General features: G+C 49.1%; 13 protein-coding genes across 13 annotated transcripts; 9 read left to right on the top strand and 4 right to left on the bottom strand.

Moving 5' to 3' along the window:
- Positions 1-184: 184 nt before the first annotated feature.
- On the top strand, positions 185-1,312 carry M430DRAFT_52522 (hypothetical protein; the record flags this gene model as incomplete). The annotated part of the gene is made up of 3 exons (XM_024868304.1): positions 185-316; positions 460-522; positions 632-1,312. 3 exons carry the CDS (start codon positions 185-187, stop codon positions 1,310-1,312), a joined length of 876 nt encoding a protein of 291 aa, XP_024718168.1.
- A 209-nt stretch (positions 1,313-1,521) lies between these two features.
- On the bottom strand, positions 1,522-3,395 carry M430DRAFT_270005 (hypothetical protein). The gene is made up of 7 exons (XM_024865495.1): positions 3,342-3,395; positions 3,205-3,292; positions 2,540-3,156; positions 2,347-2,470; positions 1,887-2,293; positions 1,735-1,828; positions 1,522-1,681 (listed from the first exon to the last, which is right to left on the bottom strand). Exons 1-7 carry the CDS (start codon positions 3,366-3,368, stop codon positions 1,545-1,547), a joined length of 1,494 nt encoding a protein of 497 aa, XP_024718169.1. The 5' UTR covers positions 3,369-3,395; the 3' UTR covers positions 1,522-1,544.
- A 584-nt stretch (positions 3,396-3,979) lies between these two features.
- On the top strand, positions 3,980-5,043 carry M430DRAFT_21279 (hypothetical protein; the record flags this gene model as incomplete). The annotated part of the gene is made up of 3 exons (XM_024864485.1): positions 3,980-4,494; positions 4,554-4,630; positions 4,682-5,043. The coding sequence occupies 3 exons, from the start codon at positions 3,980-3,982 to the stop codon at positions 5,041-5,043; spliced, it is 954 nt and encodes a 317-aa protein (XP_024718170.1).
- Positions 5,044-5,173: 130 nt separating this feature from the next.
- Positions 5,174-6,319, bottom strand: M430DRAFT_107278 (hypothetical protein; the record flags this gene model as incomplete). Its single annotated transcript, XM_024861147.1, has 4 exons — positions 5,174-5,517; positions 5,569-5,947; positions 6,008-6,124; positions 6,179-6,319. 4 exons carry the CDS (start codon positions 6,317-6,319, stop codon positions 5,174-5,176), a joined length of 981 nt encoding a protein of 326 aa, XP_024718171.1.
- Positions 6,320-6,916: 597 nt separating this feature from the next.
- M430DRAFT_21281 (hypothetical protein) lies at positions 6,917-8,552 on the top strand (the record flags this gene model as incomplete). The annotated part of the gene is made up of 7 exons (XM_024864486.1): positions 6,917-6,961; positions 7,028-7,105; positions 7,160-7,232; positions 7,297-7,393; positions 7,457-8,223; positions 8,291-8,412; positions 8,466-8,552. 7 exons carry the CDS (start codon positions 6,917-6,919, stop codon positions 8,550-8,552), a joined length of 1,269 nt encoding a protein of 422 aa, XP_024718172.1.
- Positions 8,553-9,430: 878 nt separating this feature from the next.
- Positions 9,431-10,381, top strand: M430DRAFT_21282 (hypothetical protein; the record flags this gene model as incomplete). Its single annotated transcript, XM_024864487.1, has 1 exon — positions 9,431-10,381. The coding sequence occupies one exon, from the start codon at positions 9,431-9,433 to the stop codon at positions 10,379-10,381; it is 951 nt and encodes a 316-aa protein (XP_024718173.1).
- Positions 10,382-10,813: 432 nt separating this feature from the next.
- Positions 10,814-13,314, top strand: M430DRAFT_21283 (hypothetical protein; the record flags this gene model as incomplete). The annotated part of the gene is made up of 7 exons (XM_024864488.1): positions 10,814-10,962; positions 11,048-11,929; positions 11,980-12,040; positions 12,087-12,276; positions 12,333-12,504; positions 12,552-12,710; positions 12,759-13,314. 7 exons carry the CDS (start codon positions 10,814-10,816, stop codon positions 13,312-13,314), a joined length of 2,169 nt encoding a protein of 722 aa, XP_024718174.1.
- A 465-nt stretch (positions 13,315-13,779) lies between these two features.
- On the bottom strand, positions 13,780-15,231 carry M430DRAFT_29909 (hypothetical protein; the record flags this gene model as incomplete). Its single annotated transcript, XM_024865912.1, has 3 exons — positions 13,780-14,127; positions 14,200-14,287; positions 14,348-15,231. 3 exons carry the CDS (start codon positions 15,229-15,231, stop codon positions 13,780-13,782), a joined length of 1,320 nt encoding a protein of 439 aa, XP_024718175.1.
- Positions 15,232-15,593: 362 nt separating this feature from the next.
- On the top strand, positions 15,594-17,085 carry M430DRAFT_167764 (hypothetical protein). Its single transcript, XM_024863517.1, has 3 exons — positions 15,594-15,993; positions 16,051-16,998; positions 17,070-17,085. The coding sequence occupies exons 1-2, from the start codon at positions 15,841-15,843 to the stop codon at positions 16,717-16,719; spliced, it is 822 nt and encodes a 273-aa protein (XP_024718176.1). The 5' UTR covers positions 15,594-15,840; the 3' UTR covers positions 16,720-16,998; positions 17,070-17,085.
- M430DRAFT_167751 (hypothetical protein) lies at positions 16,996-18,041 on the top strand. The gene is made up of 2 exons (XM_024863516.1): positions 16,996-16,998; positions 17,067-18,041. The coding sequence occupies exon 2, from the start codon at positions 17,339-17,341 to the stop codon at positions 17,945-17,947; it is 609 nt and encodes a 202-aa protein (XP_024718177.1). The 5' UTR covers positions 16,996-16,998; positions 17,067-17,338; the 3' UTR covers positions 17,948-18,041.
- A 2,985-nt stretch (positions 18,042-21,026) lies between these two features.
- On the bottom strand, positions 21,027-22,711 carry M430DRAFT_68468 (hypothetical protein; the record flags this gene model as incomplete). The annotated part of the gene is made up of 4 exons (XM_024869353.1): positions 22,242-22,711; positions 21,733-22,071; positions 21,321-21,667; positions 21,027-21,266 (listed from the first exon to the last, which is right to left on the bottom strand). Exons 1-4 carry the CDS (start codon positions 22,432-22,434, stop codon positions 21,027-21,029), a joined length of 1,119 nt encoding a protein of 372 aa, XP_024718178.1. The 5' UTR covers positions 22,435-22,711.
- An 896-nt stretch (positions 22,712-23,607) lies between these two features.
- On the top strand, positions 23,608-25,411 carry M430DRAFT_52533 (hypothetical protein; the record flags this gene model as incomplete). Its single annotated transcript, XM_024868305.1, has 4 exons — positions 23,608-23,748; positions 23,820-24,035; positions 24,088-24,281; positions 24,334-25,411. 4 exons carry the CDS (start codon positions 23,608-23,610, stop codon positions 25,409-25,411), a joined length of 1,629 nt encoding a protein of 542 aa, XP_024718179.1.
- Positions 25,412-26,361: 950 nt separating this feature from the next.
- M430DRAFT_29913 (hypothetical protein) lies at positions 26,362-27,012 on the top strand (the record flags this gene model as incomplete). Its single annotated transcript, XM_024865913.1, has 1 exon — positions 26,362-27,012. The coding sequence occupies one exon, from the start codon at positions 26,362-26,364 to the stop codon at positions 27,010-27,012; it is 651 nt and encodes a 216-aa protein (XP_024718180.1).
- Between the last annotated feature and the right edge of the window lie 135 nt (positions 27,013-27,147).

Genomic DNA, 27,147 nt, shown 5'->3' on the forward strand with positions numbered 1-27,147 from the left:
TGCAAGCTACAGGCTACAGCATCACTCGGCTTTTGCAGTTCGGTTTCTCGTTTCTTCTGTCTCTCAAAATGTAATTACCCAATTAAGAGATATTAAACTCCACGTTACCTTATTTCGTAATGTACCTGAGTTTATATTATCTCTTGAGTATCATGCCCAGAGAGCAAAGAGGCAGGTATGAAACATGGCTGCTTTTGAGCAAAAATATCAGAATGGCGTCGCTAGAATTGTCGAGTACCCAGTGTGGTTTGGAGGCTCAGCCTCGTCTATGGCGGTTTGCGTAACGCATCCCCTTGAGCTTGGTACGTGTAATTCCGTGATCTGGGGTGAAAAAAGCTATCTGAGTCTGACCAATTCTAAAAGTCAAAGTCGGTCCTCGTCAGAGCAAAGGAACAAAAGTAGAGCATTGACAGCCAGCAGGTCCGAATGCAAGTTGAAAGCCAATTTGGAGTTAGAAAGGGGGCCTTGGAAATGGTTGCACACATCGTTAGAAATGACGGGTTTCTAGGGTTATATTACGGTGTATGTGATGATTTGATGAGCCTCCCCTGTGATTGATGCTAAGTCTCTTCTTCTCAGTTGTCTGCTGGCTTTACACGGACTTGTACGTTGAGTTACCAATATCTCGCAGCGAGATGAGGCTGAATTGTCTATGAGCACAGTACTTTATGGCACGAGTCGATTCGCTCTGTACGAGACGATCAAAACCTATTATCAGCGTCAAAGTCAAGACCCTCCTACATTATCGGTTTTGATACCAGCTGCCGCTGCCAGCGGTTTTGTAGGCGGTATTATCGGTAACCCCGCAGACCTCGCCAACGTTCGTATGCAATGTGATCGCGGTCTCCCACTCGTCTCGAGACGTGGCTATAGTCATATCTTCGATGCGTGGATCCGGATGGCCAAGGAGGAAGGCTGGCAATGTCTTATGCGGGGATGGGGTCCAAATGCTATTCGGGCAGGTTTAATGACTTCCTCGCAACTGGCTTCATACGATAGCTTCAAATCAATGCTGACCCGCGACTTGGGGATGGGAGACAATATGCGAACCCATTTCGCCTCCTCGGTGCTTGCTAGTCTTGTTGCTACTACTGTTTGCAGTCCTGTAGATGTCATAAAGACACGGATTATGAGTTCCAGTGAGCCTGTCTCGGTCCCAAAGTTGGTGAGGCATATCTCGCGGGCGGAAGGCCTCCGTTGGATGTCGAGGGGATGGGTGCCTAGTTTTGGTAGACTTGGTCCGCAGACTGTCGTTACTTTCATGCTTCTTGAACAGCATAAGTTGTTATATAGAACCCTATATGGTCTCTGAGGCTCTGATATAATAATACAATTGAGAATGTTAAAGCTATTTGGAAGGATACTGAAAGAAACTCGATTTGGTTGATGTACTTTCATTAGTGATTACACTTTGCAATTGCGATATTGAGCCTAAGAATCCTTGAACACAAGAATGCTCGTTTTCCTCTCATCATCTCAGTAGGATAGTATGTAGCAGTTTGTATTGGAAATAGTGGATTGTCTGGCTGTTGCTATAACACGACCTAATAATGATTATCTAACGACATTGTTCCCGTCTTCGTGATCAGATACTCCGCAATTGCTACATCCTTCCCAGACTCTTTTCCATATCCAGACTCTTTAATCCCTCCAAAAGGCGACTCAGCTGCTGAGGAGTTCCCTATTAAAAATTAGCTGAGAAATCATTGGTTTCTGAGAATGAATGCTTCGGACCTGTATTCATGCCGATCATGCCTGCCTCCAAATTCTCAAGTAAACGCCAAGTACGGTCAACATTCTTGGTGAAAAAGTAAGATGCAAGACCCATCTATCAACGGCTTGATTAGCAAGTGCGGGAGAGATATACCAAAAGATGCATAACCTACACTAGTATCATTCGCAGCTTTCACGACTGATTCCTCTGTGTCGAATGACAGGAGTGCCAAGACAGGGCTAAATGTCTCCTCATGTACAATCAACATATCTTTATTTGCCCCGGTGATAATCGTAGGCTCGAAAAAGTACCCCTCCAGGCCAGGAGCTCTGCCGCCTGTTGCAATGTTGCCGCCATGTTTTCTTGCATCTTCAACATGAGACGTAGCTTTGGCAACTCCAGCCTTGGTTGTCAATGGTCCCATTGTAGTATCAGATTTACTTCCGTGGCCTAGCTTGAGCAAGCGAGCCTTTTCGACCAAGAGATTAGAGAAACGTTCGTATACGCTCTGTTGAACATAGACGCGGTTGGCAGTGATACATGCCTGCCCCGCATGGCGAAACTTTAAGAGCATGAGTGCTACAAGAATGACAGTCAGCCCCTTGTTAGGTGATGAGAATGGAGTATAAAACCTTCAGCGGCTTGGTTTAAGTCTGCGTCATCAAAGACAATAAAGGGGCAATTGCCTCCGAGCTCAAGTGTAACCTTTTTGAGACCTTCTGCACAGTGTTTTGCAACTAGTTTGCCAACTCTAGTCTATCACTAAAGTCAGCCTCCTTAGAAGTGATGATGTGGCACACGCCTTCGGAAAAGTTAAATACTCACCGATCCCGTGAAAGTCACTTTCCTAACAAGCGGGTGCTTGCAAAGAGCCTCACTTAACGTTGGCGTGTTTTCCAAATCAGTAGTCATGACACTGAAGACACCCTTATCAAAGCCCGCCTGTTCAGCCAAGTATGCCAGAGATAGCGTTGTCAAGGGCGTTTCCGGTGAAGGCTTGACCACCATCGTACAACCTGCCGCCAATGCTGCACTGGCTTTCCTCAATATCATAGCGACGGGGAAGTTCCATGGTACCAGTGCAACAGCAACTCCGATAGGTTGCTTTACAGTAAAAACACGTCGTCCAGGAGCGGACGGAGTGGAAATGGTACCCTGGACTCTCTCTGCTTCACCTGCAAACCACCAAGTGAAGCCCAGAGCATAGTCAAGCTCCCCCAATGCTTCTTTGTAAGGTTTACCTGTCTCATGCACTAGAATCTGTGCCAGATCCTCCTTATTTTCTCTTATTAGCTCGTCCCATCTCAGGAGTAAGCGGGCTCGAGTACGCGGATTCGATTTCGAGTATCTTTGAAAGGTATCGTGGGCATATGAAACGGCGCTGTCGACATCCTCAGCGCCCATCGCGGGGCAAGAAATCCAAGCCCTTCCATTTCCGGGATCTATTTGATCAATATCTTGGGATACAGTTTTTGAATTGCTTCACTAACCATATACATCAAATGTCTTCCCTGACCTGGCTTCGGCCCAGTTGCCTCCTACATACGCTTTGTTTCTTAAGAGCGCACTATTTTTGAGCTTCCATGAAGTCAGCCAAATCCCGTAACGAGGGCTGAAGCAGGGTTACCGTAAATGTAACTTTGGAGGATGTCATGTTGGCGTAAACTGGCTTCAGAGGGATGTTGAGAAAAGATCGTATTTTTTGAAGGGTGTAGAAGGGGCAATTTGCAAGAAGAAAAGTCAATATGATGCTGGGTGCAAGCAGATACTAAGGATTCCTAGCTAGAGTGCTTATGATGTCACTTTACCCTTTCCCTCGCGGGGTATCTGTCCAATATTCTATAATGCAGACTGTGCAGTGCAGTGGGGTGGTAGTCGCCGAGGCCATTGTTCGGCTATATCAGCCTATATGGCTATGGAGCTCCTTCAACACGCGAACATGCTGTAGGGATTTCCTTGCACGAAGCAACGATTGCTTTCCAATGAGCCGTATCCCTTGTTCAAGCAATAGTAACCGATTGGAGAGGCCCTGAGGGTAAACCCTTTTTCGTCTCTCACAAGGGCAGCAATGTGCCAATGTGAGAGCGGCCCCTTGCGTTAGCTCATAATTGAGCTTCAATAATTATCGAATTCGAAAACACCACAAGATCAGTGTTTCATATTTGAGGGAGACGCACAGTCAGATGTTAAGTCTAGCTCTTATGAAGGCAACAGCAACGCGGCGAAACCGATACACATACAGTAGATTCTATCTTCGCAAGTATCATGGCTTATATCACTAAAAGACTTTACACCCAGTGCACCGGCTTTGCATCTTCTATCGCCGCAAACTTCTTGCGTAACGCTTCCAAAAATGGCCCAACTACCAGGACCCAGCTTCTGGACTCAAATCAAGTCCAGAAGTTGAGCCTGGTCCTCAACCGTCCTCACTTGTACCCAGACACCCCTATAACGTCAGATCCTCTACCAGATGGGACTCCCATCCCCCCAGGTTATCATTTGGTTTTTTTCACACCTTCAGCTGTCGAGCAAGATCTAAGCATCGATGGCACGGATCGTTCAGTAAACCCTCCGCATCCATTCACGAGAAGAATGTGGGCTGGTGGCGAGCTTATTTGGACCGGAAAGGAGAACCCCCTGAGAATCGGACAAACAGTCAGAGAAACGACGGAACTGGTATCTGCAGAGGCCAAGAAATCAAAAACAGGAGATGAGATGATCATTGTTGGAACCAAAAAGACTTTTGCAAATCAGAATGGCATTGCACTTGTTGACAAACGGTGGGCATCTTGTTGTACTCACTCTATTGATTTAGAGGGCTGACGAATACCTGTGATAGCAACTGGGTGTTCCGGAAGGAAATCTCAGGTTCTAAACCTCAGATACCACAACTGGGAGACGCGAAGCTACCTGAAGGTATGTCGCCAACGTTTGAATGTTTGATCCATGCTTAGTTCCCGCGTGTAGGGGATGTTACAAGGGACTTTTGCCAGTCCGACGTATCTCTTTTCCGCTTCTCTGCGTTGACTCTGAATGCACATAAAATACACTATTCCCGTGACTGGTGTCAGAATGTAGAGAATCATAGAGACCTTGTGGTACATGGGCCATTAAATCTGATCAATATGCTTGATTTCTGGCGAGACACAGAAGATGAGGGTGGCTACGCCATCCCCAAGAGCATTAACTATCGCGCTGTGTCGCCTCTGTATGTCGGAGAACAGTATAGAGCCATTCTGGAAAGGGAAGAGAAGACCAGAAGCGCGAAACAAACTCTCTATGCCTCTGATGGGACCGTTGCAATGAAAGGGGACATTTTTGTAGCTTAGTTCCGCCATAAGATCTGCTACACAGAAATCAATATATCACTGAACGTTTGCTGAAAAGTCCCGAGATCACTATGGGTCTTCTATGAGTTTATAGTACAAAAACTGTTGATTGATGTACTACTACAGTCTCTTAAAAAGATTGTCTGTTTAAAAGCCGGCTCATCTCTGTTCCCATGAGCCCAGGATGGGGAACTACTACTGCACCTGCTTCCTCGAACGCCCTGACCTTTGCAGCGGCTCCTTGCTCTCCCGGTGCCAGTAATGCGCCAGCATGGCCCATTGTCTTTCCCTTGGGTGCGGTCTGTCCTGCAACCATTGCGACGATTGGTTTCGGATTTGGAGTTGATTTGATATATTTCGCAATGACCTCTGCAGCTTCGAATTCAGCTGTGCCGCCAATCTCCCCTATCACAATAATGCCCTCAGTTTCTTCGTGGTCGAAAAACACTCTAAGACCATCAACAAGAGTTGTTCCTATGGATATGTCAGCCTTATGTTTAAAGGTCCAATCTGAATAACACTGACCGGGAAGCATATCACCACCCATGCCAACTACAAGGCTCTGCCCAAGCCCTGCCAGCGTCGTTGATCCAACAGCTTCATAACTCAGCGTGCCACTCTTTGACACGATACCCACGATTCCCTTTCTATACTGTTTGTAGGGCATTATTCCAATACGACATTGCTCAGGAGCTATGATTCCCGGGCAGTTTGGACCGACCAGCCTGGTCTTCGTCTGCGTACGAAGAACCTCCTGGACTCTTAGCATGTCATGTACAGGAATGTGTTCGGCGACTGACACAACTAGTGGGACTTCGGCCTCGATGGCTTCGATGATCGCATTGGCTGCAAAGATGGCGGGTACGAAAACGGAACTTGCGTGAGGTTTGACTTTCTCCATTGCCTGAGCCATAGCATTAGCTTTGAGGTATACGGAGGATACAAGAATTGTCTGCAAACGCACTTCTCGAACACTGTCAAATACAGGCAGGCCCAAATGCTGCCTTCCACCTTTCCCTGGTGAGACACCCCCTACTACCTTCGTGCCATATGCAATACTTTCTTGTGCATTGACTGTAGCCTTCATTATCAGGTTAATATGTGGTCATTCCTCGATCACGAGATAGGAACCTACAGCTTTGCCTGTGAATCCTTGATATATAACTGTTGTATCTGGGCCAATGACCAAATTTGAAAGTGTGCTCGTTTCATACCGTTCTGGTTGGTTAAATATTGATGTGTGGAATTTTCTCCTCGTCGTTCTCGGCGTTCGCATGCCTCGCAAACAGGTCGCGCAGGAGCGCTGTCTCAATGTCATGATTCCAATTATGTGACCTCTGGAGTTCTTTAAGACTTTGGGGAGAACAGAAAGTTACATGTAAAAGGGTAGGACGAAGTTGAGCTGTAAGGCTGAAGAGACAGAAAGACGGTGATTTAAAGGCCTGTTCGCAATGATGCTTGTATGTATAGCAACCTGAGGAGCTATTCTGTTTTGAAACATGCAAGCCAACGTCCTATTTCGGATTTTCAACTCCGGATGGAGTAACGACTTGGGAGAATATTGAAAGTCGGCTCCGGCTGATGTGCCAGAGCCCCCTACAAGTAACCGGCTTCCCGAGTGAGCAACTATGCTAACCCGCCCGGACCCGTCTGTTGATGGCATATAACCGAAATAGGACTCGGGACCACTCGGTTTACGATAAGGTCTGCTAAAGGGCACAGAGGCTTGAGCTACCCATGCACTTGGTGATTATCCCCTGGCCTGGGTTTCGACAGCTATCGCCGATCTCTCTGGATTTCCATATACTGTGACGGGGCCTGTTTTGGCAGAGGGCAACTCTACTCTGATTATCATACTTCACATCCGGGCATAATGTCAATTCCATCCTTCAGATCGTTGATCGCGCGCGCACATATAGTGAGTGCTGCAAGAATTACTCTCATTTGTCTTTGTTATGCGTTTTGGAGATGCTAATAAGTGTAGCCAAGTCATAATGTTGGACGACAGCAAGTACGTTGCTTAAGCATCCACGAACATCATTCGCAAAACCTACTCAAAGAAGTATGTCTTCAATTATGTGTTTAGCTGCTCTGAACTTACGCACCATCTGGACAGTTTGGAATTCCAGTGCCGCGGGGCAGCCTTGCGAAGACGCCACATGAAGTCAAAGAAATTGTTTCGAGTATCGGTGAGTTTTCTACAAGCTATAGCAACGATACATACCGTTCTCTACTGAGCCGAGATATTGGTAGGACGAACATGCTTTCTAAAATCCCAGGTGTTAGCCGGAGGGCGAGGCAAAGGTTCCTTTGACAATGGATTGCGCGGCGGGATACAAGCTGTTAAGAAGTAAGCCACTTCCCGATTTTATATCATTTGCATATGCACCAAACCAAGCTAACCCTACCATAGCCCAGAGGATGGTTATAGCATCTCCGAGAAGATGCTCGGCCACCATTTGATGACCCAGCAAACGATCTCGGAAGGCCTACTTGTGGACAAACTATACGTTACTGAATCAGTCGAGCATACAGATGAGCTATACTTAGCAATGACAATCGACCGCGCGAGGTACTGCCCTGCCATCATTCTTTCCAAATCAGGAGGAGTCGATATCGAGAACATAGCAAAGGAGAATCCAGACCAGCTGCACAAATACTGGTTCCAACTCAGCAGCGGAATCACCCCAGAACTCGTATCAGAGATCTCAAGGGATCTGGATTTCACCTCTGTCGAGAAGAATAACATGGAGAGAATACTGAAGAACCTGTTTGAACTGTTTGTGAAGAAGGACGCAACCCTACTGGAGATCAACCCACTGGCCCGTACCGCGGCAGGCGAATTCGTCTGCTTAGATGCAAAATTTAGGTTTGATGACGCCGCGGGAAAACGACAGCCAGAATTGTTCGCCCTTCGTGATGTGACTCAGGAGGTAGATGATGAGGTTGCTGCAGAGAAATTCGGCTTGGTGTATGTACGTCTCGATGGAAACATTGGGAACGTGGTAAATGGTGCAGGATTAGCAATGGCGACTAACGACGCCATATCACTGTACGGTGGAAGGAGCGCAAATTTCCTGGATGCTGGTGGGCAAGCAACTAAGGAGACGATGCAACGAGCGTTCGAGATCATCTTGAAAGACCCCAGAGTCAATGTGATACTCGTGAACATCTATGGAGGTATGTGGCTTGCTAGCCCAGTTCTAGATTCCAACAGTCTCGATTGTGATGCTGAACCCGACTCCAGGCATCATTCGATGTGATATGATCGCTGAATCCATCATTGCTGCCGCCGCTCAGATCGGTCCGTTACGTGTTCCTCTGGTTGTGCGACTCCAAGGGACGAACTCTGAGGCAGGGTTGAAACTGGTACGTAGAGACGGTCCAGGTGTTTTTGACCTATGCTTACCTCAAGGTCATAGATTGCGGAATCGGGTCTAGGCCTGCATACAGAGAGTGGGTTCGGCGAAGCAGCTCGAAAGGCGGTGGAACTTGCGCGGCTTGCGTAGTTGGCAGAGATGAAGGGGTTGTCTTCGTCACTTTACATCTTGTATATACAGCAGACAGCGTCCGCAATCTCCTACAGTACTTCAAGCCCAGCATATCATTCATCTTCCGTAGTCTGTGCGTGTCTGGAATATGTCTTCTGAAACTGCTAGAACGCCGCTGAAGGGGTAGTTCGAGTCACGTGAGCGGCATCGGTGCGACAGTGGACAATCAAGATGAGCTTTCCAGGTTGTCGGGCGACCATCTAACGTAAACGGATGGATCATGTGCCGCAGTGCGAGTAAGGACTCGAGTAAGTCGCCGAGTGTCTCGGTTTCCGGTTATAAGATGTGGTGCTTGATTTTGGGGTTCGGCTGTATGACGGTTTACTCCGCAGAATCGGCTATATGATGGCCGTGGGGATTACTCCGGATGCTTCTCTCCGCCGCCATGGCTCCCGCACAGCCAAATAACCATGCACGCGGGACTTGATCTCGGAACTTGTTCTCGGGAGTTATACACCGTCGTATCCTGTATTCTTCTCGCTCGGCTCAGGAGGCCGTTCAGGATGCAGCCGCCATCATGTCTCATTGCCCACTCCAAACGTTCAGGGTCGGCAACTTGTTTTCCGCAGTATGTAGCGTTGCAATTTGAATGATGACCTGGGTTTGAAGCTGCGATCCAACCCATCCCCCTTCGTCCGCCCGGCTGCCATATATTGTACACGGCCAGCTTTCGGAGGTCGTTGATTGATCGAGAAGGAACATCATTCGTACAGTGAGCGAAACCATAGCCATGGCATTTTTCCCAAGACGTGCCCTTTTGTACGGTATCCAAGGCCTATCGTCTCGGTGGCATCCGATCATGGCTAAGCATAACAGTTCCGAGCTCTTCCCCAAGGATGCTTGAGAAGTCGAGAGGGCTTGTTGCCGACTGTATTATATATGACCTCGAGGATTCTGTCGCGAGAAGCGAGAAGGCGGAGGCACGATCGAGGCTTCGACAATTACTTGATTTGCCTCGGCCAAAGACGGTTCATGAGCAGGCGGTTCGGATCAATGCAATCGATAGTGGAATGGCGTTTGATGATTTGGGGAAGATTGTGAGTCGCATAGGAGCTTTCGGCACAAGTAGTCAGAGGCTGATTCGCAATGTATTCCAGTTGAAATGTGAGAATCTCGACTCGATCGTCGTGCCCAAAGTCCAATCAGCAGCGGATCTCCGATCTGTCGCGGACGCAATCAAGCATCACGCTCCCCATCGGTGTATGCTTGACCATGGTGCCTCTGCCTCGGTGTTGAATAGCAAAAGCAGCTCCAGGAACACAAGACCTCTGCAACTAATTGGCCTCATCGAGTCTGCCCGTGGGCTCCTGTCCCTCGCTGACATCTGCACCGCCACACCGTTCCTGTCCGGTATTGCCTTTGCAGCAGAAGATTTCGCTCTGGACCTTTCTCTTGTTCATACTCCGTCTCGTCTCGAAATGCTGCATGCGCGTTCAACGATCGTGACCGCATGCCGGGCTTTCAATGTGCCAAGCGTAATTGACCTAGTTAGCACGGAATTCAAAGGGCAGTCTGGCCAGCAGAGACTAAAAGAAGATTGCCTGTTTGGGCAATCCCTCGGCTTCAATGGAAAGCAGTGTATACACCCACTCCAACTAGAGCCTGTCCAGGCAGCGTTTGGGCCATCGCAAAGGGAAATTGAGTGGGCGACAAGGGTTGTGGCCGGCGCAAGCCAAGCAGAAAACAAAGGCAAAGGGGCCTGGTCACTCGAAGGCCAGATGATAGATGCGCCCATCATCGCCCGGGCTGAGCGGACTCTCGAGAAGGCTAGGCGTTTCGGATCGTGACGGGGGGAGTGATGGATAGTAGTCCTATAGTTCAAGAGCAGATGCGAGGGAAGGTGGAGTAAAATGGCCGGTTTGTATATGTGTATGCATAGGTATGTACCTACCTAGGTATATAGATGGATGTATGTAGATGTATGGTGTACACTGTACCGAGTACGTGAGATGCGCGAGAGCCCCGAGAAATTACGGCGGTCCGAGTTCTGCCATGTAGGTAGGTAGGCACGGCACGTGTTTCATTGGTGTCGGTAGCGGGCCGCCGTAGCGTTCCATACCTCCACGATGCGGAGAAGCTTAAACCTTAAACCTGGGGCAACCCCGCATCTTCTTCCTCCTTGAAAGTCACTCAGTTGCGCTGCCCATCCCTCCCCATCCCTCCCCATCCTCCCCCCCCCAACAACCCCCCGTCCTCCTCCACCTCCCTCTCTACACATCATGTCCACTCGTCCACGCCTGCGCGCAAAGGCCGCGTGCAGGGTCTGCAATGCTCGCCGGGTTCGCTGCGACGCCATGGAATCCCAACCGTGCACCAACTGTAAGGCCAGCGGCGCTGTCTGTGAATTGATCAAGTCGAGACGTGGAAGGTGGGACTTTGCAACATATTCTGTAGCCCGCTTTCATACCCGCGACTGGAGGTTGCAGCAGAATTGCTGACTTCGGACTATCCAGGTACGAGAGAGGCGCCGCCCGCTCAAGAGCCTTAGCCCAAGCTTCAACGGCCAACCGTAACGACACCACAACACTGCCATCATCTTTCTCCGGCTCTACAGATATTCAACATGCTACGTTGGATGCACCATCTTGGGAGCGCCCGTCTACCACCTTCTCTACAGAGCGAGCAAACATCGCACATGACGATCTGTATTCCAGCGGCAGCTCCAATGAGTTTCCTGCTACCACGCCAGAGACCGTCCACTCTGGGAGCGTTGACCGTGAAGGAGAGAGCACTGTTTTTCTTGGAGAATCCAACTCCATTTCAGCTGTCCGTGATACTGGAACCGCATTCAATGACGAAGGTCGATCTCCCGGAGAGAGAAGCAAACTTCAGTACCCTTTGACCCTTGTTCTTAGCGGCAAGGGCTTAGCAAATGCCTACGAGTCGCGCCCGCAGGCAGCGAAAGTAAAGCAACTCATTGAGGACAGCGCGTTTACCTTTCCGTCAGATGAGATTTGCAAGGTACTCTTTTCTGCCTATTTTGCCTGGTTTCATCCTTGCTACCCCATCATCGATAGAGTCGCCTTCAGCAGAGCGTATCGGTCAAAAACGATATCGCCACTTCTGCTCCAGGCCGTTTTATTTGTGGGAACGAGTCACTGTAGCGAGAAGACTTTGCGCGATGTAGGAGTGCCAGATCGGCATAGCGCCAGGAGTGACTTTTATAATCGGGCAAAGAGCCTCTATGACGCCGATTACAACACGGACAAAGTGACCGTATGCCAGGCATTATTTCTCATGAGCTTTTGGCGAGCAGGACCGCTATTAGAAAAGGACACGAGGCACTGGCTTGGCGCCGCGATTAGCCTAGCTCAAACAAAGGGCATGCACAGATCGTAAGGTTGAGCATAATCTCGGTCAAGTCCTCTACTGACTGTTCCCGTAGTACAACCAATAACAACTCAGTTGACGAAACTCTCCGCAAGAAGATTTGGTGGTCTCTTTATGTAGGAATCCTCACATACATTCGCGTGTTGAACTGACAAGCTGAAGGTACGAGACCGCCAATGCTCTGCAGCCCTAGGTCTTCCAATTCGAATTCGTGACGAAGACTGCGATATTGACCTACTCGATGTTTCGGACTTCGATAATGAAGACACTGATGGTCTCGATCCCTTCTGGGGATCACAAAAGCTCGAGCATGTGTTATATGCTGTACAAATTACGAGACTTGCCAGATTGCGTATGTTCAATCATCAAGTAGTCCAGTCAATGTCAACATATTAACATTGAGCACAGTTGGCAAGATAGTCTTGAGAGAATTCTCGCCGAAGAATGGATTAAACTCTGCCATAGACAGGGCTACTCTCAAGGAGGAACTGATGAAATGGGAAGATGATCTTTCCCCTGAAATGCGGTCAAACCGTACAGCAGATTCGTTCTGGGTTAGCATGCTGCATATATCATACAGGTAAATCACCTTCAACATTTTACTTCACTCAATATTAATATAATCAGTAATCTTTACATACTTTTATATCGTTCCGCATACCTTGGTTCAAAAGAGAAAGGTGACCAGGATGGCGGTAGTTTTGCGCTTCAAGCAGCTTCAAGAATTACACGTATAACTGAGGATATGCTATCCCAAGACTTAATCCAGCATGGAAATGTACATTTGTAAGTGCTTTCAATTCCTGAAGATATAATTACTAACAACGGGGATAGAATTACGAGTATATTCAACGCTCTATGCATTCACACTATTCATATTCGTCGATCGGAGAATACAGCGCGAAAATTGGCTGAAAATAGAGCGCAATTATGTCTTTTAGGACTCAAAGAATTACAGCGCACATGGGACATTACAAATTGGGTACTTCAGCTCTTCTTCCAATTTCTGGAGAAGTCCATCGCGAAAAAGTTGCAGTCGGTCGACACAGAGGATGTACCGTGTGAGCCTGCTGCTGCTCATGGCCCCTCGTCTCCTCAAAATGGTCATCCATATGGTCCAGAAAAAACTACAGATCCTTCTCAGCGTCCTGCCTTGGAGGGGACACCTCATGTCAATGACAGGGGTTGGATTAATAGGTCTGCAGATCAAGTTAATTCATCAGCCGCTGGCCTAGACTTCACAGTCGACATCTTCGGCACACAAGAAGCAGAAGATTTCTCAAACTTTCAATTACAACCGGATCTATATAATGGCAACAACTGGGTCAATGGGGATTTGGATGAATACTATAATTCTATGGCCCCACATCAGGAAGGCATGGGAGTATAACTTAGTACTCAATGTTATTTCACGACGTTGACAATTTGAGACCGGAATAAAGCTAGGACCAATGCACTTCCACGTTGCCCCTGCAATGGATCTCTGGTTGGTTCTTTAGCTTATTAAAGTGGGAGACAAACAATCATGTGGGATTGTGCCTCTTTTGCCTGAATCGATCTGACCTCCCCCACCATGAGAGGTGACGCTAGATACAGGATGGCATTTAGGAGTTACTTGGGGAGTTTGCTGGAGGGAAACTCTAATTGGTGCTCCATACTGGTCTTCATCTCGGCGCAGTTATTGCAAAGCATGCCCGTAGGGTGGAATTACTTGATTCATAACTGTCATGAACCAGCTCACTGATACTGGCATACTGCTCATCCCGAAAATTGACGCGGGAGGAAGACTAGTACTAAAAGAAATGCTGTACTCCGCGACAACCCTGCGGCAAGCACAAATCAAAGAAATCTCAGATCATTTCCTCGTGGCCTGGATGTACTCAATGGCCTCCAAAAGATGCGGTACAAATCGCGCCGGGTTCTCCGTTGCTGGGAAATGCCCAAGCTGGGGCATTGTCTTGTGTTTAGCACCGGGAATCTTATCAGCGGTTGCTTGGGCCATTGCCGGTGTGTTGCTCCAGTCGTATTCCCCGGTCAACATAAAAACTGGGCACTTCTTGGTGTCGATGCTTGCCATGCGAGAGCGGCCGTCCCAACCTCCAAAGTAAAAGTCCAGATCGCCGTGGAAGATGCCATAGGCTTGGGCGCTATAGAGGTGCCATATCAACTGGCGGTTAACCAGTGGTGCTGTGGGTGACATCATCTGGGGAATGCCGTTAGCTTGACGGACTCTCATAATTGAAGAGCCATAAAGGAGGTGTGAGGTCAAACTTACTCCGTAAATCCACTCAGGATTGAAGAGAGACTGGTTCACGAACGGCGACCGATCATGCCATTGTCTATCCATTGTTAGGAAGTCGCAGCTATTTAGCAATCAGCATTTTTCTATACGCTGATTTTGCCATCATGAACGTATAAATTACCCTTGTAGCGGGATGGTGCCACCAGCACCGACAGTGTCCGCGTGAATGGCTACGGCTAAGCAGACCTGGCCAGCCATTGAAGCCCCAGAAATGATTGGTTTGTTTAGCTTCAAAGCCTTTACCACCGCAGTAATACAGCCAATGTAGCTTTCTTCGGTATTGGTGTGAGCTCCCGCTGCATATGATGTAGACGGGAAACTTCGGCCGTGTCCGGGAAGATCAAAGGCAATCATATTACACTTTGCACGCATCCGCGGATCATTCATGACACCGTGGTATTGTCGGCTGTCGGAGCCAGCAGTATGGAGAAAGACAATGTCCTGCTCCCCTTCTCCACTTTGCTCGTAGAAGACCTTGCATCGACCCCAAACTGGGGCGGTAACATACACGTAACGCCCAACGATATAATCCTCGTCGGTCTCCGGTTGCTCGTCAACTGGGGTTGGACCGCAATAAGCCTCGCGGAGCACTTCTAGAACGCGTCGCCAGAAGTGGGTGAACTCGTTGTATGCTACCGTGTCGCCGAGGATTTCGATTCCTTTTTGCTTGATATTCATTCCAAACATTCCCCAGTAGCTCTGATAGGGAGCGACAGGGACGGGTTTGAAGAATTCCTGCCACTGTTCAGGCAGTGCCGACAATGTGAAAGCTGCTTTTGTATAGCTGCCAGTCGCAGCGAAGCCTTTCCCATTGTCCACCGTGACTAAGATCGTATTGTCCGAGCCATGAGCTTTGATTCCAAAGGTAACGGGTTGAGTTATGGCGTCGGTTCTGGCAAATGCCTGGTACTGCGCGTCTGTCTTCAAGAGCTCATTCAGCTTTGGTACCGCAACTCCTAGTGCCGCTGGCAAGTCAGCCCAAGCATGAACATCCTGAGAACCCATTGTGGTATGTGAGAGGCAGATGCTTTGGTGAAGAGACAGATGGGATTAAGATAAATCGAACAGACGCGTTTTCAATGGCAAATGCTTTACCTGGGGAACTGTTGATAGAAGCATCTCATTTTATAGACAATCAAGGAGAATGGGCAGCTCCCAACAACTCCATACCCCGCACCGCGAGCGGATAAGTAACGGAGGAGCTGTGGGGGTCTGTGGAGGCTGTGGGGTCCCCTCACTCAGTCCTGCATGTTATGTCAGTATTTATCACCATTATCAAGGAACAATTGAAACTAACTCCAAAGCCAAAGCCAATAAAATGTACAGGACCCCCTCCATCATGTAGCATTCGGCCATGTTGCTCTCATACAGCCGTTTTCATTCATACAGCCGTGAATGTTGAGAGTCCAAGGTTCAATGCCTAAGGAGCGAGGCATAGATATGGATGCCTGGGGCGTGGCGCTAACATCAAGCGAGAAGCTAACCCCACACCCCCATTGGGTATGGCTTTGATCGGCAGGGCTGCAACTGCAAGGCTGCGATCACTTTTACAACTTCACAATCCCTTCATCTACAACGCCTCTGACCACGACCATAGAACCCGAAGTTGTAAAGATGGCCGCGCCTGTGGGAGAGAAGCAGCCAGTACCGTGGAAGGACGCCTATCTCGATACTGTGTTCTCGATTTTCAAAGCGCGCCAACATCCCTTCGTGCTGGTGGAGGAAGCGGCGCTGGGCTGGATGGGTCTACGAGTGTCTCCTCGCGAGGTAAATATCACTTCTCTATCCGCAGCTACGTCCCTTTCCTAGTGCTAACGACTTCAGGATCTCGACTTGCTGATCAGAGACTCTGAAATGCAAGTTATACAAGCAGACCTTCTCGCAACGGGACAGTTCGATCTCGTCGAGCAGAACCTCGACCTACGATTATCCGACACCTACGCGCAACAAGTTCCTCGACTAAAGCTGAAAACTGACGATTCCCCATACAAGTGCATCAGCCTTTGGAGCGAGCGCGTCTACATGCTCGACATTGATGGCGACAAGATTGAAGTCCCCGACCCGCAGGCCTGGAACACAGTTATCATGGAGGAGCGCTTCGATATACACCCGTCATGGGCCCAAGCACCTTCAATTGGGTACACGGCGAGAATAGCCGATGGTATCAGGGTTATACCTTCAATACTCGCTCAAAGCCCGGAGATGAAGTATCCCATTTACATTCCAACGATCCCGCGCATGCTCAATGCGCTACTAGATCAGGCTCGCTATCGAGTTACGCATCCCGAGGAATTTCCTTATAAGTATGGCAATCGGCCATGGTATCATATATCAAATTTTGTCCGGTATCTTCACCTCGAGAAGCCGCAGCAACGGGAGAGGTTGCTTCCAGAGTTAGCGGACCGCAATCGGGAAGACATGGAAGAGAGAATCAAGAGATTCAAGAGAAAACCGTTGCTAACGTTGGCCTCTCTTCAAAGTGGGGAGGTGTAACGATAGGTAAACTTGTGATCAGAAATGTCGATATTCTGAAGCCACTTAGAGGTAACATGTGGATCCGGTTGCTCAACCGCACACCTTCGGGAAGATCCACCTGAGGCGGATGGGTTGGGGGAAGAGCCCAAGAGAGAGAAATGCAACTCAATGCGATCCAAGCGGGTTGGCGAGTGCGTTGCGAGCTAAGTGGACTCGTGAGTTTACTACTACGTCTTGCACTTCTACCACATGATTTTCCTGCACAGATCATAATCAGGGGAGAAGAGACAACAGTAGGTCAGTTATTCACACATATCAGTCATTCACAGCAGATCAGTTAGTAACAGCAGATGGGTTACTAACAGCAGATCAGTCATTAACACCAGATCAGTTGTTAACAGGTCAGTTATTATCCTCGACCATGGAAGCGCACCTTCCTAGTCGAGATGCAGTAAGATGTCCTTCTTTCGGTCCCAAGAGTCAAGACTTCGCAAAGCAACAAGCAACAGGATATCCTCTCTACCATCCTCTCTACCATCCTCTCTACCGTCCTCTTCTTGTCAAAACAATACCAGTACTACCGTCACAGCTGCAACAATAACGCTACAGCTCCTTTAAACTCCTGACCAATATCGAAATGACATCCATCGGAGGAGCTACCATCGGAGCTGGCCAAAGGGCCGCCTTGCTTGAAGCTTTCTCCGCCGCAGCGGCCCTCGTTCCCCAAGATCTCCGCAGAAGCTTCGTTCTCGTTGGCGGCGCCTCACTCCTCTCTTTGGGCGGCACCCGCAAGACGGGGGATGTCGATGTCGCCGTCACCGGGCCCGCTCTCCACGCTTTCCACGCCGCCGCCCTTAATGATGAAAGATTCAATCAACTGGGAGGGGAAAGTTGGGAATACACCTCAAGCAACGAAATCTGTGTACCCTTTGAATTCCTCTTGCAAGGCGGCGATTTCATACCAGTCATAGAGGGAGCAAGGGAGATTGGCGCAGGCGGTGAGATGAGGGCAGGATTGGGCGAGTTAGCTATCATGAAGGCGAAAACGTGGCTGGATAGGGATGAGGACAAGGATTTGCAGGATTTCAGGTTTCTTATTACGAAGATGGGGGAAATGGGGGAGACTTTTGGGACGTTACAGCCTGGAGACGAAGAGGAGATGGGAGATCTGGAAACTCTCAAGACCGTGGGGGAGGAGGTCGGTGGCACCCTTGAGGGACGGCTGCTGAAGATGCTAGGTTTGTGATTGACGATTGAAGGCGTTCCCTTTTGGGGCTGCAGCCGCTATTGCGCAGCTCGCTGCTACTGGCCGTATCATTGATTCTCGACTGTGTACAGTAAGTACAGTATTCTTTGTTTAGGGTTCGCATGTTTTAATTGCAGAATCATGTTGAAACCGAGGGACAGACGTACAGCAGATCGGTTATCACAAGATGAACTGGCTCTGGTCAACACAGAAATGTCTTCAACAAATCAAGGATGATGCCCATCTGCCTATATTGAGACTATCATACGCAAGTGTAAGGTTATTGATGTAGAGGACGAGTTCGGATACGCACACCCATCCCCCCCAGGAACAGCGTGGACCCTGGACTCCAGCTAATACGCATACACCGTCCTTTACTAAATGTACTATGCAACATCACCAAAAGCACAATGTAAAACGTGTTCATGTCTGCAACAGCCCGCGCAAGCTTTGGCGTTGGTTAAATCCGCACTATACTGACAATTAGTCGTTGATCCTCAGACTACTCTACAGCGTCTTGATTCCACTCCTCGACGATACGCAGCTCGCAGATGTGCAGACCTCGATCCATCCGCTCTCGATCCATCCTACACCCGAACCCTCCCTAAACATCGATCAATTCGTTATAAAAAGCGCATACGAAGACGATGTAGGGTCCCTGATATAAGGATTTAAATTCGATCAGAAATGGCCAGATATTACCCTGGATAGACTGCAACGCTGCTCAGTTTCGAGGCGCAGGATCTCAGACACTAGCACTATGAATCCTCGACATATAACCGCATCCCTTCAAGACTGATGCTCTCCGCAGAGGGGGAGATATGTTGCACGTCTCTAGGGACCCTCGCACAGAGCGTCCGAAATTAGTGCTACCTTGTTCAGCATAATTGTACGCTTTGATTGCGCCGGCTGACAACAATGCAGAGCTTAGTCTTCTGCCCATTACCTCAAGGTTTGCGACAATTGCCCTCTCCATCTATCCACTCTACGTGACAGCTTACTAGTTCAACATCAGTTGATGCATATCATACGCACTGTGTTCAACGACTATCTGCCGAGATACTTCGATTCTGCACCAATTCGAACATCGAGCCAAACACGCCGAGCTCTGGCAATGACAGGACGTTCGTTATGCTACAATCCGACAATGGACCAATCTAGCGAATGATCTTTGTACAATGTGTGTAGGGGCGTAGGATCGTTCTGGAGAGACGGACAGTATGCCAGTCGCACGACAGCAGAAGTCTGTATATAACGTTCAATACCCGGAATGTTGTGACCGAAGACTGGATTTTCCGGGTTTGAGAATATATATATAGGAGAAGCTTTAGGAGAAATTATTTCATCAGCAAGATATATGAGCATTTCCCTCGCCCACGTCGGGATTGACCTCCATCTCTGGTACCTTGCGTGTGCGCTCCTTGAGCACGAGTTCCTCTAACTGTCGCTGGTTCTCGGAGATGTAATGAGCAGCAATTATATCTCGACTAGAAAAGGCCGTGAAACTCTATTATGCGGTGAGTAAATGTAAGCCCCCTCCTTTTAGACCTTTTAAATCCTGACAAAGAAATTGTTCCACAATGCGGCCACAGAACCTTGGACGACCACCGCCCCCCCCTCTCCCCAAAAAAAAAAACAAAACTCACTCTCTGTCTCTCTCCTTACACCCTTTCCCTTCCTCTGCTCTAGAACGGTAACATAATCCTCACCACTACAATAGCCTTGATAATAGTAGTTCTCTTAACAATCACTAGAAGTGTCGTGTCTACCACGTAAAGGAAATCAATGCGAGGTTCTGTGCTATCTAACTAACATGAAAGACATGTAGCCTATAAATCCAATTTGGATGTACTTATGACTCGTATCATACGTTTTACGTTTTCTTGAGTTATTATAATAAAGATTTTCCTACTGCATATTATTCATGTTTCAAAATTTCTACTTTCCAGAACGTTGGCTTCAAGTTTTTTGATTGAGTTTACACTTATAGTCACGTAAAGACAAAGAGCAAAACGACTACCTACTATTGGGGAACCAGACAGCTTGGTCACAGACAGGAGAATAATCCTACATGGCCATATATAACTCTAGAATATTTATATTTTGCTTAAGTTATACTACGCAGTAAACGTTTACAATATTAACAAGCATGAGTTGAATCTATGCCGTGATATCGTATCACGTGTTTGAGCAAGCTGAGGTACTGTTGCATTTAAGGTAAAAGGAGGGCAGAATACTATTTCAAATGCTGAATATAAAAAGTGGAGTTATAATTCTATGTTCAGTATTATAATAATAACTTACCATCATTCACACGGAGGGATCAAGAAGCAAGCTGTTAGAATACTAGAATAACATGCAGAGAATGTGGCAGGAGTAAGTAAAATCATGATCAGACCGTTATGCGTAAGCCGAGGAAGTGGAAGATGGTTTTGCCTACAAGGTGCAGGATAGTACTATGCAGGGCGGGAGATATTGGGTTTCCGAAGCGTCAAGAACCGTGGGGACAAGAGTCCTTTTGCAGTGCACGGAGTATCCGATGTGCTGTACCCGGAGAGCGGGGAAGCCAGGGCTATTTATTTAGCCAGATTCCGGGGTCTGGGATTCCAGTGGAGACGTTGGAGATTTAGGCTCCCGGGGGTACGATTCGGCATGACAGGGGGATACGTGAAGTGGAAGTTATGCAGAACCGTTGATAATCATTGGTGGGCCATCATCCATGTAGCGTTGCTTCGAGCCGGGCTTCCTTGGGCGCATCCTATTATTCCTCGTGGTGCTGAAGAGCAAGCTGCAAGCTCCAGATTACTGACATTAAAAAAGGAAAGGGTTTCATGAAACGTTCGTTATTGAAAGGAAACTTAGAAACCAGGCATCTATTCGAGGTTGGTTTACTTAATCTATGCATATAGTGATCTTCTCTTTGATTTAGCCTTCACCGTTCAGATCATATACTCTAGAACTAGACTCTAGAACTAGACTCAGTCTTACCGGTGTAACGATGTTAGTATCTTTTGTGACTTTCATAATGCTTCTTCGTAAATCGCTTTTACTATTTTATCCTATCAGAGAATATCTGCTTTTAATCCCATACTACTACAGCCTTGACTACGTCCCCCTTCAGCACCTCTGTAGCAGCAGTCTCTGCATCCTTCGCGGGATATTGCTTGATCAGATCCGTGAACGGGAACTTGCCCTCACGCCATCCAGTCAGAAGTCGAGGGATGAATTCCTGGGGGAAGCAATTTCCCATGCAACATCCGACATACGACCGACCAGAGTTGACAGTGTTGAAGATATTGGACTCGATATTTGCTGTGAGCTAATGATATGCTGTGTTAGGTATCGAAAATAAGTGAGTGGTGGGGATGCATACCTGACCGACGCCAACACTAACCACAAGTCCCTTCTTCCCAGAGGCATCCAGGAGCGTGTTGACGATCTGAGGTCGCCCGGTGGTGTCAATAGCACCATCAACGCCCTTTCCATCTGTGATTGCATAAATGGCTTTCTTGAGATCAGGGCTCTCTTTTGAATTGATGATATGGGTCGCTCCATACTTCTTGGCAAGTTCAAGGCGCTCCGGGACGACATCGACGGCAACAACCTGCTTCGGGGGTTTGTCGAGCAAGCCAAGAGCCATGATGGCAGCCAAACCAACTGCTCCCGCACCCACCACGAGGACGGAGGTATCTGGAGTTGGCTTAACGACATTTAGCATCGCTGCATGCGTGTCAGTTTAGCAGTCTCAGGATCGGGGGGTATGTTTAAATTGGGGATGGACTTGCCTCCAGCGCCTGTCATAAACCCACAACCAAGAGGCGCAAGCAGATTGAGCGGAAGGCTCTGGTCAATTTTGATCATACTGCGGCCGCTCACGACAACATACTTGGCCATGCTGCTCTGCCCAAAGAAATGCGAAGTGACCTCCTTTCCGGCCGTCGTGGAGTACGATTTCGATCCATCGGGCCTTCCAATGCCAAAATTATCGTGTTCCCAATCGTAGCAGAAGGATGTCTCTCCCCTCTTGCAGTACTTGCAGTCACCGCAGCACGTGTAGGTGAGCAAGACATGATCGCCGGGCGAGGCTTGGACCTTTGAACCAGCTTTGACCACTACACCGGCTCCTGCAGGTCTGGTTAACCAATGGCGTGACCGGTACCTCTCAATACTCCAGATCATGTACTGCCCACTTGAAGCACGTTGTAACTTGTTCCCCAGATGCGGGGAATACTGCTGCAGAAGAGATAGACGAGGAGCGGACCGAAGGATGTAACAATAGAACGCTCGTCCTCACCTTCATGGCCGAACACAGCCGGGAACAAGCCAGGCATTGATTGCTCACGGCGAAAGTTGAGGTCCGTGTGGCAAACTCCGGTCGCCTTCATCTCAATCAGCGCCTCATGGTCGCGAATATTGTCGTCGACATTGATGCTCTGGAGATCAAAGGGAGCACCGGCCTCGGTGACAACCAGTGCGTCAGTCAGCATGGTGATGATATGATATCAGTATGGTGTATGGGCCAGTGAGGGGCACAAGGTTTCGGAGAAAAACGTAGGGTTTGGGGTTTGGGGAGATCGAGATTGGGGAAAGGTGGAGAGGCGGAGAGGAGAGGCGGAGAGGCGGAGGGGCGGGCGCAAAGAGGATTACTCAAATAGAAAGACACGAGTCTTGCTTGGGGACCAGATTGGAGATCGTGGTCGGGAAAGTGACACGGCAAGGGGGATTTATGGTCGGGAGACTGGCGCGGCAAGCGACGCATGGAAGACATCGCCACGAGACTTGGGGACAATTGGAAAGATTTGGCTAGCCGCTGATCCCGGAAGTTGCTACGGCAGCTGACTGACGGTCGGTAAGTGGTGTCGGGAGCCTCAGACAAGGAGAATGGTGGGTGGGGGTGGGGAAGGACCCCGCAACACCGGGGATGGCGTCTGGTGGTAAAGAATAGCGCAAAGAGCTGGGAATAGCCTCTAGAGTTGCCAGGAGTTGCCATGAGTTGTCTCGAGTAGCCCAGCCAAGGGGGAACCAAGAGGGATCCGGTGGTGGCTATAGTGGCTATAGCACCTATAGCGAAGGTCAGTGCTGGTTGAGCGAGAGACTTGGGACTACTTACGCCGTAGTAGCAACTGGGGTCCCCTTGAACGACAACGCTGCTGTCTGTCTGGTAACTGGTAACTGGTAACGAGCTGTCGTTGAGCTATCGCCCGCCCAGGTCCCGCCATGGTCCACTCTCTCCGCCATCCTCCACTCTCCTCCACTGTTCTCCTCCAGTCGCAGCTCTAGCACCGCTCCCCTCCACCCCCTCCGCTGCTCTCCACTGCCCATCACTGCTCTCCACTGCTCTATCACCCCCTCATGGGTCTTGTCCGCGCGCTGATCCCCCCTCGACCCAATGAGCACCGTTGTATTTGCCCTCTCCCGCACAATATGGGGATAGCGCCGGAACAAACCCCATACCAAAATGGACTCCAGAGAGAATCTCAATCCCGAGGGTAAAGGAGATCGGGGTGAACCCGTTTCCGTGTCCTTCTCCTCCCAAAGTATAAGTTGGGCGAGTCCATCAGAAACTGGAGGCCCTCCCCCCTCCTCCCAAGCCGCGACCTCCGACCTCTTTTCTCCTTCTCCTTTTCTCCCCTTCCTTTTCCCCGTCGCTGTGTCCAATCATGGCATATTCTCAAATATCCATTGTGACGGCGGTTGTCGCCTTCGTCGTCTTGTTGGTGCGCATCTTGCGCATTGGTAGACGTCCAGCGGGATATCCTCCAGGACCTCCCACCGTGCCGCTTCTCGGTAACATCCATCTGGTAAGCAGCTCTACCCAGCGCAGAGCGATCCTTCATGTGGGCTAATACAAGTCGTCTTCTCTTTTAAACAGATGCCAACTCGCGATGCGCATCTCCAATTCCAGAAATGGGCCAGGGAATACGGCCCCGTCTACAGCTTGATGCTCGGAACCAAGGTGTTGATCGTCCTTTCAAGTGATGTTGCCGTCAAGGACCTTCTGGACAAGAAGAGTTCCACCTACAGTGACCGCCAGGACATGTATATCGGACAGACTCTATGCAGCGGTGGCCTCAGATTGTTGATGATGGTAAGTCTCCACTACGATGAGCACAAACACTTCACTTGCTAATCCTCTCCAGCGCTATGGTCCTGACTGGCGAAGATTCCGAAAGCTCATTCACGGCATCCTCAACATCTCGGCCGCGAAGACATATGTTCCATACCAGATGCTTGAGAACAAGCAGATGTTGTATGACATCCTCACCGCTCCTGATGACTTCCTCTACCACATCCGTCGCTACTCCAACTCTCTTACCACCATGATGACTTTCGGGTGAGTGTTCCCACACGCCTCTCTCTCCGTTCTCTATTGACCATTGTCACAGCTGGAGGACTCACTCAGAAGAGGACCCCAACTTCAAACAACTCTTTAACGGCTTTAACGAATTTGCCGTGCTCAACCAAACTGGAACCGCAGCGCTGATCGATTACTTCCCTATCCTCCGGCGCCTCCCCGAATTCATCCTTCCTGCCCAGGCCAAAGCACGCGCATTACATCAGAAAGAGAAGAAGTTGTACCTCAAACACTGGATGAATGCTAAGAAGGCTATGACCGAGGGCAAGGGTACCCCATGCTTCTGCGCGGACCTGCTTCGATCTCAAGAAAAGGAAGGATTTAGTGACGACCAGGCCAGCTATATCTCCGGCACTCTTCTCGAGGCTGGAAGTGACACTACTAGCAGTACCTTGTACGGATTTGTTCAGGCCATGGTGCTGTTCCCCGAGGTTCAGAAGAGAGCCCAAGCCGAGATTGACCGCGTTGTCGGACCTGACCGTCTGCCGACCATGGACGATGAAATGAACTTACAGTACATCCGGGGTTGCATGAAGGAATCACTACGATGGATGCCTACTACTATTCTCGGAGCTGTGCCGCACGCGGCATCGGCTGATGATACATACATGGGCTATCTGATCCCTAAGGGAGCCGGTGTGTTGAACAACGTCTACACGATCAACATGGACCCTCAACGGTTCCCTAACCCACGAGAATTCAACCCCGACCGATACAAGGATGACTTCCAGAGTCTGGGCGAGTCCGCTGCCAACCCGGACCCTGCGGCACGAGACCAGTTTACATTCGGCGCTGGACGACGTATCTGTCCTGGCATCCACGTTGCGGAGCGCAGTCTGTTTTTAGGAATCTCGAGAATGCTGTGGGCGTTTGATATCAAGCCAGCTCTGGATGCGCAAGGCAAGCCCATCTACCCGGACCCTGAGAAGTTGACCCAAGGATTCGTGTGCATGCCGGAAGAATTCCCAGCGAGGATTATCCCGCGATCAAAGGAGAGAGCTGCCGTGGTGACCAAGGACTGGGAGGATGCGAAGAAGCTGATTGATCCCGTGACCAAGCAATGGAAGCAAATACCAGAGGGCATGGTGTTGCCGCCGCTCCCAGTTTAGTTTGAGATATGATGTAAGATTACGAAATGAGTACTTAATCTATGAGTTTCTTTTGGAAATGAAATCAAGAATTTGAGGATATTATATATCCATTCATTCCAATTCGTCTTGACTCGAACTATATCTCTCTTCTCTTTGTGAACCACAACAACAATAACCCCTACAATCATGTATAAATGAAGTTCTTATCACCTTGTCACCTTCCCACCACCCCTACCACCCCTACCCCACTTTTCCACCTCCATCTTTACTTACCCACCCTCTCCAGCTTTCATCATCCTGCCTACCCACTTATGCCCCATCTTACCCGCCTCGGCCCCAGGTCAAACTATTCCGGTCCCATCTATAGCTAGCCCACCTCTGTATCAACTTTGTTGTCAATCGTTGTCCGTTCCACAACCATCTGGTACAGCGGGTAGGTAGGTAGGATGTTCTGAGTAGTTAGGTAGTTGTAAGGGGTTAATTGGCTACCAGGTTATCACTGGGCTTGTCGATATCTAGGTAAGGTAGGTAGGTAGGTATGGACGGGTAAGTGTGTAAGTTAGGTAGGTCAGCATTATTGGGAGAGGAGATGCAGAGGATATATAATGTGAGATCAAGCTTGTACTATGCAGTGTCAACAGCAGTCGACTAGTCTTTAATGTATTAGAAGGCAGACAGACGGTTCAATAACGCTGCGTTAGAATTCACGGTTTGTTCAGGAAGTACAGAGTAATAGAGGATCACGGAAAAGGCAAGTGGAGGGACAAAGATAAATTAAATCAAATCAATATTTTAAGACCTATCCCGTAGGTAAAAGGGTCATAACTTAGCTACTACTTGAAACAAACGGCTAATCACTACTTCCTCTCCGCTGCAGAAGCTGGGCTACGACGGCAAGGGTGGGGAGTGAAAGACCAATAATTAGTTTCAGATAGTGCTAATATCAGAGAAACAGAACCATAGCACTAATGAGGGCAATCAAAGCCAGGCCCTTGGACCCTGCTATCCTGTCCCCTGCTCCAGTGAATGGAATGGGACTGCTAGTGACCGTCGTCTCTGCCTCTACAGGACTTGTTGCACTCGTCTCACTTGTTTCTCCTGCCACCGAGATCGTCGGCGTCACATGCGGTACTCCGGTACCCACTGCCGTAACGATAGCCTTCCCACTTCCAACCGCCGTACCGATGGCCTTCCCACCTCCAACCGCCGGTCCGGTAGGATACAGCGGTGTTGGGATCACAGTTACTGTGCTCTTCACCATCTTCACCGTAACATACGTAGTAAGCGTACTGCTCTTTGTCACATGGCTTATGCTTGGAGCAGAGCTGATCACGCCACCAGGGAGACTTGTGGGTGCAGGAGCAGAGCTGATCTCACCACCAGGGAGACTTGTGGGTGCAGGAGCAGAGCTAATCTCACCACCGGGGAGACTTGTTGGTGCAGGAGCAGAGCTTATTCCACCATTAGGGAAGCTAGTTGGTGCAGGGCCAGAAGTTGGGGATCCCTTGGCCTCTGTGACAGGACAGACAGTGGTGTACAGACTGATAACTTCCGTGGTGACGCTGCCGAGTCTGGCCGGGCAGTCCGTCACAGTTGGAGCACACGAAGTCACTGTGTAAACAGATGTGGCGTATACAGTGGACGTTGTGTAATGGGTCTCCGATGCAGAAACAGAAGGAGTGGTTAAAATCTTGGCAGAGGTCGAGGTCTCAGTCGCAGTCACGGGGCAGACTGTTGTATATAAGGCAATCGTC

Source organism: Amorphotheca resinae, assembly GCF_003019875.1.
Source record: "Amorphotheca resinae ATCC 22711 unplaced genomic scaffold M430scaffold_10, whole genome shotgun sequence".
NCBI lineage: Eukaryota > Fungi > Ascomycota > Leotiomycetes > Helotiales > Amorphothecaceae > Amorphotheca > Amorphotheca resinae.